We start from the raw sequence: 12,707 nt of genomic DNA on the forward strand, positions 1-12,707 counted from the left end.
TAAAATAAATTAAAATCTCCAACACTGTCCTTCAACATGCCAAATTCCCTCAGTCTGCATTTTACCTCTTGCTTCAAGTAGATGCACACCTGTTTCACATTTCATTAAGAATTTTTTTTAATAAATTACTTCCTAAGTGACTCAGTAAGTTACTATCGGTCTATATAAAGCCCACTTTATCTCCTGAGGACTCCACTTGCTTTGGAAAAAGCTACATGCTCCCTTATATTCTGAGCAGTTCCTCAAGCAAACCTGCAGACAAAAATACAGGCAGGGGGGAACTAGAGAGACAGTGACTTCACACGCCTCAGAGACACGTCAGACGTGATGATTTCATTGGATATTAGGAATGACCTTTCCTACTTTACTAAGATACAATCATACCTTTAAAAAAGAGAGAAAGTGAGAAAGAAACACATTAAAACTCTACCTTACACCTCAGAGACAGTGTCTGTCTGTGGCTGAATTCATGTGCACTTTTGGAAACCAGCTGGATTCACGATGCACCAGCAGATTAAAACAGATATCCGTCTATTTGTATATTTGGGTCAGGCTGCTTGGAAGGTTGTGCCCGGTTTCCTTCAGTAGTGATGAGCTCCAGCAAAACAAACATTACAAGATTCTACAGCAGCACTAACCACCCAAGATGAGTGAAGTTTTAACTAGAGCAGTGTGCAGGAACTTCAAATGACTCTTCACCCAGGACCTCACATATACTCTGGCTTTCAGTTCCCATGCAAAGTCACAGTTTTTAAACAACCTTCTTAGAGCGGGACCTGTCTTAACAGTGGACAGCCTGCCAGGCTAACCTGCCCTAGTGCAAACGCATCCATTACACCACCAGTTCGAAGTTGCAATAGTTGGGAGCAAACAGCCCCTGGCAGTAGCCCGTGACAGTAACGCCATTCTTTACATTAGGCTGGAGAAAAAAAGAGAAACACTTCAAAAGCCCAGCATTAAAGGAGTGACAGGAAGCAGGATCTTCCTTTTAGAAACTACATGAAAACTGCCTTGTTGTGAACCACTGTAACTATAACGACATGCACATTAGAATGCAGTATTAAAGGTCACTGTATGCAGCAATCATTATTTACTGTTCTCTCCTTTAAAACTGTGCTTTTCTTTTCAGACTTGCAGAAAAATTACTTATCTTGTGCACTTCTCCATGCAGCCCATTACACACTCGAGCTAAACATAATGCGTATTAACTTAGCCTACCATACATCCAGGGGCCTGGAGGTGTCCAGTTTTTCTATCAGAATTTTTTTCTGGTAGAAAGAAAGAAGACATGAACCAACTGTCCGCAATCAGCAGGTATCTGGACAAAATGGACACGTGTGAGTCATCCTTGTTGCCTCACTTTCATGGCTAGTAGCACATGTTTCTCTCTGGGAAATCCCAAAGAAAAGTTTTGCATATTAGGAACGTCCTTTGCAATACAGACATAATAAACTATTTATTAACGCAGGTAAAATACACAGCACAATATAAGTATGGCTGGTTAGCTCCTCCCCTACTGTACCACAATAACCTTGTTATCCAAATGAAGAAGAGAAAAAATCATTTCAAAGGTGTGGGCTTGATATTTTTCATAAAATAAATTATGTGGAAGAAATAAAGCTACCTAATGAGTTTTCAAAATCAAATATATGGTCTAGGTAAAAGCAATAATACCAGAACCAGAAATGAAAAATCTCAGTGCTACAGAGACTTCACCGTGGTCACACAGAAACCCAGCAGTCTCACACTTCAGTATGTAATGATCTAAAATAATTTATATGTGCCCTTAACTATTTGCATTCATAGAACCGCATTTGCAGAGCATTTACAGATGAGTGCTTTGAAAGTCTTTCGTAGTACAAAGACCCAGCCCTGTTAAGGTGAATTTATATATTTTTTTTTTTTTTCAGTTATACAAAATTTCACTGATTTCACTTTAGCCCTAAATGGTTGTAGAAAGTTCTACTGCCATGAACATCTGAGTCTTACTGGAGGATTAGTTCCCTAATATCAGCTTAATAAAAGCATACATATGAAGTATATAGATATATACATACATACTTACATACATGTATTTAAGACTATGAAAACACATTTCTTCCTTGCATAGCATTTTTTCAGTGAATGTAAAAACATTTTGGACCAGACTTTAAGGTTATTTTACAGCTTGGCAACTCCCTCCACTGCACTCAGCATATGGTCTTCCTACACAACGAAGAGGCAACTACACGTACTCACTGCCTGAAACTGAGGATTCAAAGAGTAAAGTTACACTGTCCACTGAAACATCAGTCCTGTTTAAAAAGTGTTATCAACATCAGTTTTAAAGGTCATAATTCTAAAGGGACTGAGAGAGCATTCTTTAAATAATATACCCTAGTAATTTGAAAAGTTGAATTAAAATTTTTTCACAGGGTTATCGAAACTCCAGTTATGCAACAGAGTCTTTTCAGGCAAGAAAACTTGATTTATTATTCCCAAAGATCTACATTTCTCACAAATCACTAATGACTTCCTCTGTGTATACTAGAAAGGCATGGGTTTAGGAAAATGTTAATTATCCCTGTTTTGACATCCAAAACTCTTTCACAGAATGAGGCTACTACCTAGCAAACCTTCCATATAGCATAAGCATGTAACTGCTTCAAATAGGTATTGGCAAGATGAAAACTCTAAAAATTGAACTTCCAAAAAGAAGTAACTATTTTCAAAAACCATTTGCCTATTAGCTGTCAGATCTACAAAGAAAATGTGATGGAAAACCTACCATTTTTCTCTCAACTGCTTCTTCTGATCATATTTCTGCAGCATGTACAAAACTATCACTCAGAACTATATTGTCAAACGGTGGAGCCCACCACCACACGTGAAGGAAGTGTTGTTCTTGCAAACAGTGCTGTACAGGCAAACACCTGTAATATAGTTTAACACAACTGCTTGTTTCCAGAAAAAAAGTTAATTCGCTCAAAAAATCTGTGATTTGGTGGAGGAGGTATAATATGTTGATAATTTTCAACCCAAAAGAAAGTAATCTTTTGGCTTTTTGTGACTAGATTCAGCTCTGATGGGTTCTCTTCAAACCTAATGACAGGTTGTAATGGATACAAGTTGAGCAGAGAAACTGTGGCTTCAAATTTAATGAAACATGTATGATGGAGATTCAGACAGACCAGGTGGGGAACACGTCAGGCAACAGATCTTCCCAGCTCCAGTCCTTCGCCTCTGGGTTTCACAGAGGCCTGGCCATCTCGAGCAAGGAACATCTTCAGCAGGCTGAATGGGCCATTGCAGAAGCTGGAGGAAGCCTAATGCGTTAACTTCCTGCAGTGCTAGCCCAATAATTAAAATATATTTCCCCTTCATTTAGAAACCAGGTATTTTCTTCACTAACTTCTCACATTACTTTTCTCAGTTCTTTGCCACATAAAGATGCCATAAGAACACTACATTATAAGAAGTGGCATATCAATCTGAACACTGCAGATTATTTTTCTCATGAAAACATGGTTAGAGGTTACGCTAAACACACTTGCTTACCCATTGCTACCAATGATGCCATTATGCAGGTCTAATTATGCCTGATAACTGTATAACTGTGAATGGCTGGAGGCTAGATGCTGCGAGAGCACTGGGAATGCTCCTAGATAACTTCAAAAAACAACCCACATACTTGGTGTATTCTTGGTAAAAAAGGATATGTGAGAAGTGGCTCCTAGTAAAGTACAGTACTCTGTTAACCTTACTTGTTCTTTGTTTTGTTTCCTTTTTTGGCAGAGAAATGGAGTTATGCCTAGTTCCTTGTGATACCCTCGCCCAAGTGCAGGCAGTGAGTACTGCACTCAACTAGGAGTGTGATCTTCTGCATTGTTCAGAATTAATCAGCTCAGTAATGGCCAGAACACCCTTCTGGAGGGACCCAGTAACCTGAATCACTAGCGGAAGGCAAGAGGATCTCCTTGATCAGGTCCAGGGCTTGTAAGACATTCTCTGACTCTTTAGCATGCAAGAAACCGCTTAAGGTAACCAGCAGTAATGATTTATAGGAGTGTACACCTATGCAGATGAAACACTGAAATGCTGTACAGTCCCATTCTATGCTAATACATTGATGGGGTTTGTTCCTTCTAAAAATACTCTGTAACATTGTTAAAATTGAAAAAGTAAGAGTGGAATTCATCTGTAAAATGTGAAATTGGCCACAAAAACATTCTTTTGCTCTACACTCAGCTTACAAAACTCTGACAAATTTTTGTTTATCCAAGGAGTGTGTTCTTCCTGAAGACTTTACTCTATATTTAATAATCTTTACTGCATAGCTAATAAATCATATATTTAAATGAACTGTAAACATCAACATGAATTTCACTAGGACAAAAAGGGAAGACAAATCTGCATATTGTTGTCAGTATAGAGTGGGTAGGGTGACAGTATGTGATGAAAGAATATATCGATATGGTGGATGATTCAGGGCTCATAATTTGTAGAATAACAAAGAATGAGATGGCTTTGTCATCTAAAGTCATTACAGATTTTTAACACTTTTTGAGAATTTTTTTTTGCATCTGAGTTGGAACTGATTACAATTGGAAATGTAACATCAGGCTATCTTATTGTCTTAGCTCTAAGACTCCTCCCCTTCTTCACCGAGCTAATTTGTGTATTTGCAAGAGTAATGACAGAAGCAGCAATGCACCTCAGGCAAAAGAGCCTGTCTGTCTATCAATATTTGGGTGACTGGCTTATAAAAGCTTCATTGGAACAACGTGCCCTGAAGCAAATAAAGACACCATTCATATTAGCCAATTTGGGACTCACTGTGCAACAGTCAAAGTACTGAGTAAATCACCGGAGTGTATTCACACTGAGACTAGAGCTCTTCAGGACATTTGCAATACAATGAAAATTTGTGGAAACAAAGATATTCCATGCAGGTAAACAGTTTTTCATAAAGATTTTAAGGAGAAGGTTTTGGGATACATGATTTGCTAAACTGGAATGGCCAAAAAAGAGAAAGACTAACAATCTCCCATTTGGTCTCCCTTTCTTCTACCCACCAAGACTAGACACTTGAGTAAAAAAAAAAACATTTCAAGTTTTTATTTTTCCTCCACAGGCAATGAAGACAGGAGTTAATACTTTATCATAAATAAATGTTGTTCTGTAGACATCGGTCATGTACAATCCCTTTCTGGATATACCAAGAAAACGTGATTTTCCATATCACACCTATTTCAAAGCCCTGCAAAAAATGTGGCCATTCCAAAGTGCATCGCTGTTGTCAGATTATTTTGCTGTGCACTACTGAAAGCTAGTGACTAGCATTAATAATATTTAAATCCAGTACTAACCTTCTACTATTGTTGCTGTAAAAGTGGTAATCCAATTGGGAGGTATCAGATTAAAAACAGGATCTTGTCACCAGTAAGATCAATGGATAAATTCTACGATACAGGCCATTTCTTCACCCTCCCTACAGTATGTCCTCATGACAAACACCTTCCTAGAAAGCCAGCCACCTAATCTACAGGATCTGGTTTTATCTACAATATAACCACCCTCACTTCTCCTTACCCACCTAACAGAAACTACAGAGAAAAGCCCTCAGGGGATTACAGCTTCTTAAAGCAAACTTGTCAGTTTTAATTCAGGTTAGGTGCCTGCATAACACAACAAGCAGGAAGGAACCAAATCAGTTCGTTTCGGATGTTGATAATTCACATGTAGTAATTTGCTTGGGCATACACACTTAGCATTCATCTGGATTCATTCTACAGATATGTAATACATGTAATGAGATGGTCACCTATAAATATACATACATATATGTATCTCAGCATATATACATATATATATGTATCACATTATATACATATTTTAATATATATATATTTCAAATGCGTAATGTAGACAGTTCTCAATAAATGGACCGATAAAACTCATGCCTGATGGAGAACTGCACTGTTTCTTGTCAGTGTGTCAGCACAATATATATGCCTATATATATATATATATTCACCCATGTACATCCACATACACTTAATGTACGTATGCATCATATACGTGTAACAGCATACAAATCTATGTATAGCATTTGAGTAATGGTGTGACAAACATTAGACACATTGCATTAAGTGCTTAGCTGGGAATAACCTTCGGTTTGGCCTCACAAATCTTTTCCTTTTCTAAGCTACAGACTTCACATCTGGAGCGTGTGGAAGCATCTTACCTTGCTTCCATTTTCTCTTGCCTCCCGTTCCATCTTGAGATCAGAAATTAGGAGAGTCTTGTATTTGTTCTTTCCATTACTGCTGTGATCATCTAGTCTGTATTCTGAAGTCAGCTGAGCAGAGAGGGGACTGTCACTCAGGTTCAGAGGCTGCTCATCCTGCTCCAGATTTGTTTTGCCATTACTGTTGGTTTCTGCCATCTCCCTGCAGTGTGTTCCCCCTGAAGCATTGGAACTGTGTCCCACGGTCTCATTGCCATTAAAACTCTCTGCGGCTGAATCATCTATTAAAAAATATATATTTTCAGTCACATGCCACATCATCATCTCTGTCCAGTTCAAACATAATTTATACCTTCACAATGTTTTTCAAAATAGAATGAAAATGGTTTATATTACCAGTACCAGTACATTTCTGCAAAATGGGCACACACACTCCTCCACGTTTTCAGGTAAAAACTTTACGTAAATCCATAAAATATTACTAAGTTAAGGGAAATTATCTGGGCTGACACCTTAGTGTCACTGTGTACACAAAAGGTAAGTATCACAAAGGATTTTTAGGGACAAAGTCTGCCTTAACCCATCTGTCTGTCCATATGTCTGTGAATCCATATTCTTATACCATGCTCATTACTGCAGCATTGCATATTTCTGAAATCAACAGACATGCACATTGTACTGAGAGAGAACCTAGTTCTCAGGTTTTAAGGGTACAGGCAGCGTCTGTCACACCCATAAACATCCTCTTGCACAGATACGATGTAAATACACCTGATGTCTCCACTGCTGGCAGTAGAGATTATACTGGAAAAGCTGACCCCAGAAATAAAGATCCTCTCTTCATTTTGCTCAGGTGCTCATTCACTTTGCTCATCATCGTGTGTCATAATATATTTAAAAATATTGCTCAACAAAGGATTAAATCATCAACCTGAAAGTTACAACTGAAAACTCTGGATGTGGTGTTGTTACCCCTAAGATTTTACAGCTGAAATGTATGATTAACATGTATCTTCACATGCTTATGGGTTCGGGTTTGTGTATGCTGTGTTTGTCAGCTCTGGAATTTGCCACCTGTGCTACTACTCAGCCCTTCTTTATTTCCAATCTTTTGGCCAACAGGCTGTCTAGTAAAATAATTCATCCTTCAATGGATTAAACGGCAGCAAAATTTGGCCCTCAATTTGCGTACTTCTTGTTTTCTAAATTGTCTCTTTTTTGGCGACTGACATGGTTTTGCTAATGGCGCCAACACCTGCCCAGCGTGCTACAAGCTACGCTTATCGCAGACAGTGAAGCTGGAAATAAAACTGGGGGGTTAGCAGCCAGGGAAGAGTACAGACTGAAACTAGAGATACGGGATGAGATGGACCTTAATATATCAGTACCTTAACGTACCACCTGCTTTGGGGCCCTTCTAAACAACTTCCATGGAAAAGAAACAAACACATTTATATACATGTGGAATTTAAATACACATCAGGGCACATTCTTGAAAGGACGTGCTCAGAAATACCCATGCTTGAAACTACATGATTAATCAAATTGTTGAGTCTCCACCATTAATACAGTAAAAAACCAACTACTCATCACCCTCAGATAAGAATTTTGAAAGTGAAGAAAATATTGTATAAATGGGTAATGATCTAATTCAATTAAATACTTGGGGAGCCATAGACAAGCCATCATACAGTGGCTTGCTTGCTGTACTCAACCAACACTTTTATGCCATAAAGTATACAGCACTGGGCACACGTTCTGAACATGGTTTTTTTTTAATTGTATTGTTTTGTAAACCTGTAAAAAAAAGCTAGTTTCATGAAAATACATAATAAAAATTGTAATTTAAATGCTTTTATTTAAGGAACATCTTTCGGTTTTACAACATGCTTTGTAACTACGGCTGCAATAAAAAATAAAGATACATTTTGGTATGTACCACTTTTACATTACCTCTCACTAATACAAATGTATATACATTAAAAGACACAACATTCCTAGAATAAGACTTTTAAACGTGTACACCAACCCAACTTGCAACAGGTCAATGGAATTGTTCTGATTTAAAAAGCCCAGGCTGCTTGAGGATTTCAGCTACATGAATGAATAAGGTGAGCAGGATTTATCCTTAATAAACTTTCTATCATGCCCTGAGACGTAGGTCTTACAGGACATAACAGATTAAAAAGGTTAAAATTCTAAACACAGTTTCAGAAATAAACACGCAATTTTATTATCCTGAACTAGAAAATGGCATCTAATATAGAGTCTTTATTTTTGTAAAGAAAATAGCCATATTTACAACTCATTTTAAAAGCTCTGAGATATCAGAAAGAAATGCAGATATTTTAATTAAGAGAGAAACACTTTGGTTACTGCTGATTCATATTTAGGACTGTTAACAGGTAATTGGCTTCTTGATCATCAGTTTAACAAGTGACAGTTAGCTTCAAATTAATTAAATCAATTACTGAATCGGTCACCCATTGAGGGACGCTCCTCTGTTTGAAGGGCTCAGAAAATTCCCTGCTGTTGGGAGCGAAGAGAGAAACAAGTGAGTAACCAGAGGATGCAAAGAGTGACCTAAAAGTGGGGGCATTGCCTACTCTGCAGCACACAAGTCTGACCCTTAGGGAACTTCTGTGTGCTGGCACCGGAGTGTCCCGGGTCAGGCGGTGCAGAGGAGCCACTGCGAGGACATAGATGGCTAAATGGGAATGATGGCGAGGAAGAGAGCTGTGCCTAGAGCCAGATCTAGGAACAACCAAGTCCAAAGCAAGGCTGCTCGTTTCGCCTTGTAATCACAAGCAGCAATGCTTTTTTTTTCCTTTTTTTTGTTCCCCCCGTATGATGAATGGTTGACAACTAAAACTTACACGTGTGAAAATATTGCAATGCAAAAGAAAAAAAACAAACAGATTTTTTGTATTTGTTCTAAAAGACGATCGAAAAAATTCCTACGCTGAGTAAATGTGATCGAGCATTATAATACTTTGAAACAATATACAGTATTTACACTATTTTGGCTTTGCGTAGCAAAAGCTTAGTTACTTGATGGTACATCTCAGTTTCTACTATAAAGTCAAATACCTGCTTTTACAGGTATTTAACCTTGCTTGTCAGAAACAGGAACTATTGTCTGTCAGGATAACGTTCAGGAGAATGGCTACAACGGCTATAAATCACACTTTTCCCAAGTAAACATAAATATGCATTGCCATAAAAGAGATCAAGAAAAAAATAGTGGTTTAGCACTAGTAGTTCCTTACAGATGTTACCAAGGTAACTAAATTACAAGGTTTAGTACATTTCTCATCCCTGGGCAGCTGGTCTATTTTTGCCAAGAATAAGGCTACTCTAAAGCAGGAGTTTCTGAGGTACCAGAAACATGGACCACATCAGGAATAATCGGTTTGGGGGAAAAAAGGCAGGAGGGTCTGGTCCAGAAGGGGAAAGGCACGTTCACCCTCGGATACGGGCAGCCACGGCCCCAACACCTCCCGGCCCTGCTCCTGGGCCCGCGGCGACGGCACGCACTCATGGCCACCGCACAGCTGCCAAGGGCCAAGGCTGGTTTCGAGGAGACCTGTCCTTCGGACCACCCTCCCCGGTGGCGACCGCTTCTCCATGAGGCAGGAGGTGAGACCTCACCGCCTCGCTGCGCCCGGCGCGGCTGGCGAGCGGGGGCTGCACCTAAGCTAGGGCTTGGGTAGCGACCGGCCGTTTGCTTGCACAGTTTTCTCACCTTTATTTCTCACAACACCTCAGCAACGACAAACTTCTAACGCTGAAAGCCTGTTCTCTTACCAAGTATTTTTCCCTCCATCCCGCAGAGGCGTGGCGGCTTGGGGAGAGCTATGCACAGGCCCAGGGGAGCGGAGGCTTTGCCCAGCTATGGCCGCCGGCGACCGTTTCTCCAGGCCAGCTTGCCAACGGCTCCTCTTCCAGGGCCAGGCCGCCACTAACGGCAGGCACCGAGGTGGGAGAGGCCAGGGGCCCAACCATGGGGCAGCAGAGAGGCTGTGGGAGAGCAGGTGGGCAACACAGTGGCACCCCTGGGACCCACTGACATCATGGTGGCGGTTGGGGGGCTGCCTGTGCCCAGCCCAGCCCCTGTCCCTTGCCAGGGAGCCCGTGGAGGCCAGGCCCACCCCGGCCCCACGCACGTGGGGCAGCAGCCATTAACCGCAAGAGGCCGAGCAACCCGCAGCGGCCCTCACTTCAGCGCCGCCGCCAGTCAGGGGTCACTGCAGGCTCCCTTCCCACGGCTGGTTTTTGTCAGTGTGTCAGCCTACGTCTGTGTACTCGGCACCGATGGCACCATCGATGCAAGGACAGCGTGTTTTCAAAACGTGCCTCTTGCCCGAAACGCTGCCGCAGGGCGGGTTTTACGGGAAGAGCTCCAGGGAAGCATGCCACAGGCGCTGGGAGCTGAGAAGGGAGGGAGCAGAGGGCTTTCCTGCCCTGCGTTGGGTGTTGGGGCGGACATGAAAGAGGCTGTGGGATGAGCTCATGTCTTCCTCACTTCCCAGGGCTGCCACTATCCGCAGGCATCAGCCATGACAGCGAATGATGGCCTTATCCAATGCTGCTCCTGGCTCAGGGCAGGAGATTTCTTTAGGACCTGTGCAGTTTTCAAACCCTTACCCCAGCAAGCTGGAAGACTGGAAGCACATCTGCAACGGGTTTTGTTACTTAAGCCTGAAAAGGGAGAGTCCGACTGGAAAACATGGGTGTTTCACTTCTCAAAAACAGCCAGCTGGTGCCTCACCTACAGAGAGATCCTCCTCCAGGGATTAAAGAGCATCAGCCCTCAAAGAAAGACTCCAAGAGCAGAGGGAAGGCACCTTTGGATCAGGCAGCAGCCGCCTTCTCGCTGAAGCATGGAACACTGTCCAGGCTTAGGCATGGACTTCTCACTCATGGACCAGTATTTCTTAAACCTCCTGACGCCAAGACTTCTCTCTCCCACCTCGCACAGAGCTGATCCTCTGCTCTGACCAACACCCTTGGGGCACCTTCAGTCCAAGTGCTCTCTGTGTTAGGGGTAATTCTCAAAACAGGAACTGCAGTAATTTTCCTACTTCACATTAGTTTCTTATTGTTCATCACACTGCATTACAGCTTCTACCTCATCCTTCTAAGATCACCTTGAGGCCAACTAGACACAAACCGACACCAGCTTTGTCTTTGCACACTTGAGAAGCCCCGGCTCCTGCCTGAGAACCTTCCAGGCTCATGGCAGTCACCACTGTGTTGGCTTCCCCTCCTGCTTTTGAGGGAGACTTGGAAACAGTGGAAGAAAAGACAATGCCAAAGAAAGCCCAAGCAAACAGATTCTCTGAATATAAGTTTTCATTCTCAGAACTCTTGCATCCTTCACTTCAATTATCTGCCACAGACATTCACATTATCATGGCCTAAACTTCTGCCAAAACATTTTCTCTGTACTTAACCTCTTAGATCCTGCAAAGTGATTTCCATGACAGTTGATAGTTTAAGGGCACTCTGATTTAGAGCAGGAAACCAGGTCTTAACTTATAGGATTATGTTCTCCTACCAAACCATGTCTAGATTTATGAATGGGAAAACAACACATATTGCTAGAATTGGAGATAATTCTGTTACAGGTTAAAACACAGTTCTTCCAGCCAGAGAGAACTGTTTTCAGACCAGATATGTCAAATGCTCAACACCATTCTCAGTAACAGTGCTTTCTTAACAGAAAGCAAGTTGAAGTGTGCACCAAATCTGGCTGGAATAACAAGTCCCTCAAACACCAGTTTTCTGAGAGCACAAATTTAATACCTGGACTCTGATATAAGTGTCATTGAAGTACTGTAAATCTCAAACCAAGGTACATATAAATAACATGTCTCCTTGAGAGAAAAATCTCCTGACGTTGTAAAGGATCTCTTGCTTTACTCTTAGCAATCAATTTCATACTATAAATCACCCAGACTTTTCATATTCCTTTCAGGAAGTCAGGAAGGAGTCAATAAGCTGTTCTACATAAAGACAGATATCTGAATAAATCCTCTCCTCTCAAATTAATTCTCACGCTAGAATTCAATTAGTATTTACAGTATGCCTAAATAGTTTCTACAGCTGAGATTTCAGCTACCTGAAACTTACTGCATATTTTGCTAGTCAGTAATCCATAGTGTTGGCCTTCAGCTCTAACAGCAGTAGTGTGGCACAGTCCTACAACCACACAGCCGCGTGGAAGCTCAGATGTGCTGAAAGGACAGATGTGGTGATGGGTCAGGGAGCTAAGGAACTCTCCCATTAACACTACAAATGAAGCAAGAGCCCCATGATAACAACGCAGCTCTAAGACAGCTCCCTGTTTTGCCACGAAGCGAGGCAGACAGCCTACTTAGGAAGCAGACAAAAAACAAGGGAAAGGCAACTAACCTTACAGTACCTTTGGCTCTTTTGACATTCTGACTACGTGAGGGCGTCCCACAAGCCAAAA

General features: G+C 41.3%; 1 protein-coding gene across 4 annotated transcripts in view; it reads right to left on the reverse strand.

Annotated features, from left to right (window-relative positions):
- Positions 1-12,707, reverse strand: part of NOL4 (nucleolar protein 4) — a 177,897-nt gene that overhangs the window by 68,483 nt on the left and 96,707 nt on the right. For all 4 annotated transcript variants that reach the window (XM_086472523.1, XM_086472522.1, XM_086472521.1 and 1 more), the window contains exon 6: positions 6,227-6,510. In XM_086472523.1, coding sequence (XP_086328649.1) covers positions 6,227-6,510 — 284 coding nt within the window. The remainder of the gene's footprint in view (positions 1-6,226; positions 6,511-12,707) is intronic.

Source organism: Leptosomus discolor, chromosome 13, assembly GCF_034619465.1.
Source record: "Leptosomus discolor isolate bLepDis1 chromosome 13, bLepDis1.hap2, whole genome shotgun sequence".
NCBI classification, from domain to species: Eukaryota; Metazoa; Chordata; class Aves; order Leptosomiformes; family Leptosomidae; genus Leptosomus; species Leptosomus discolor.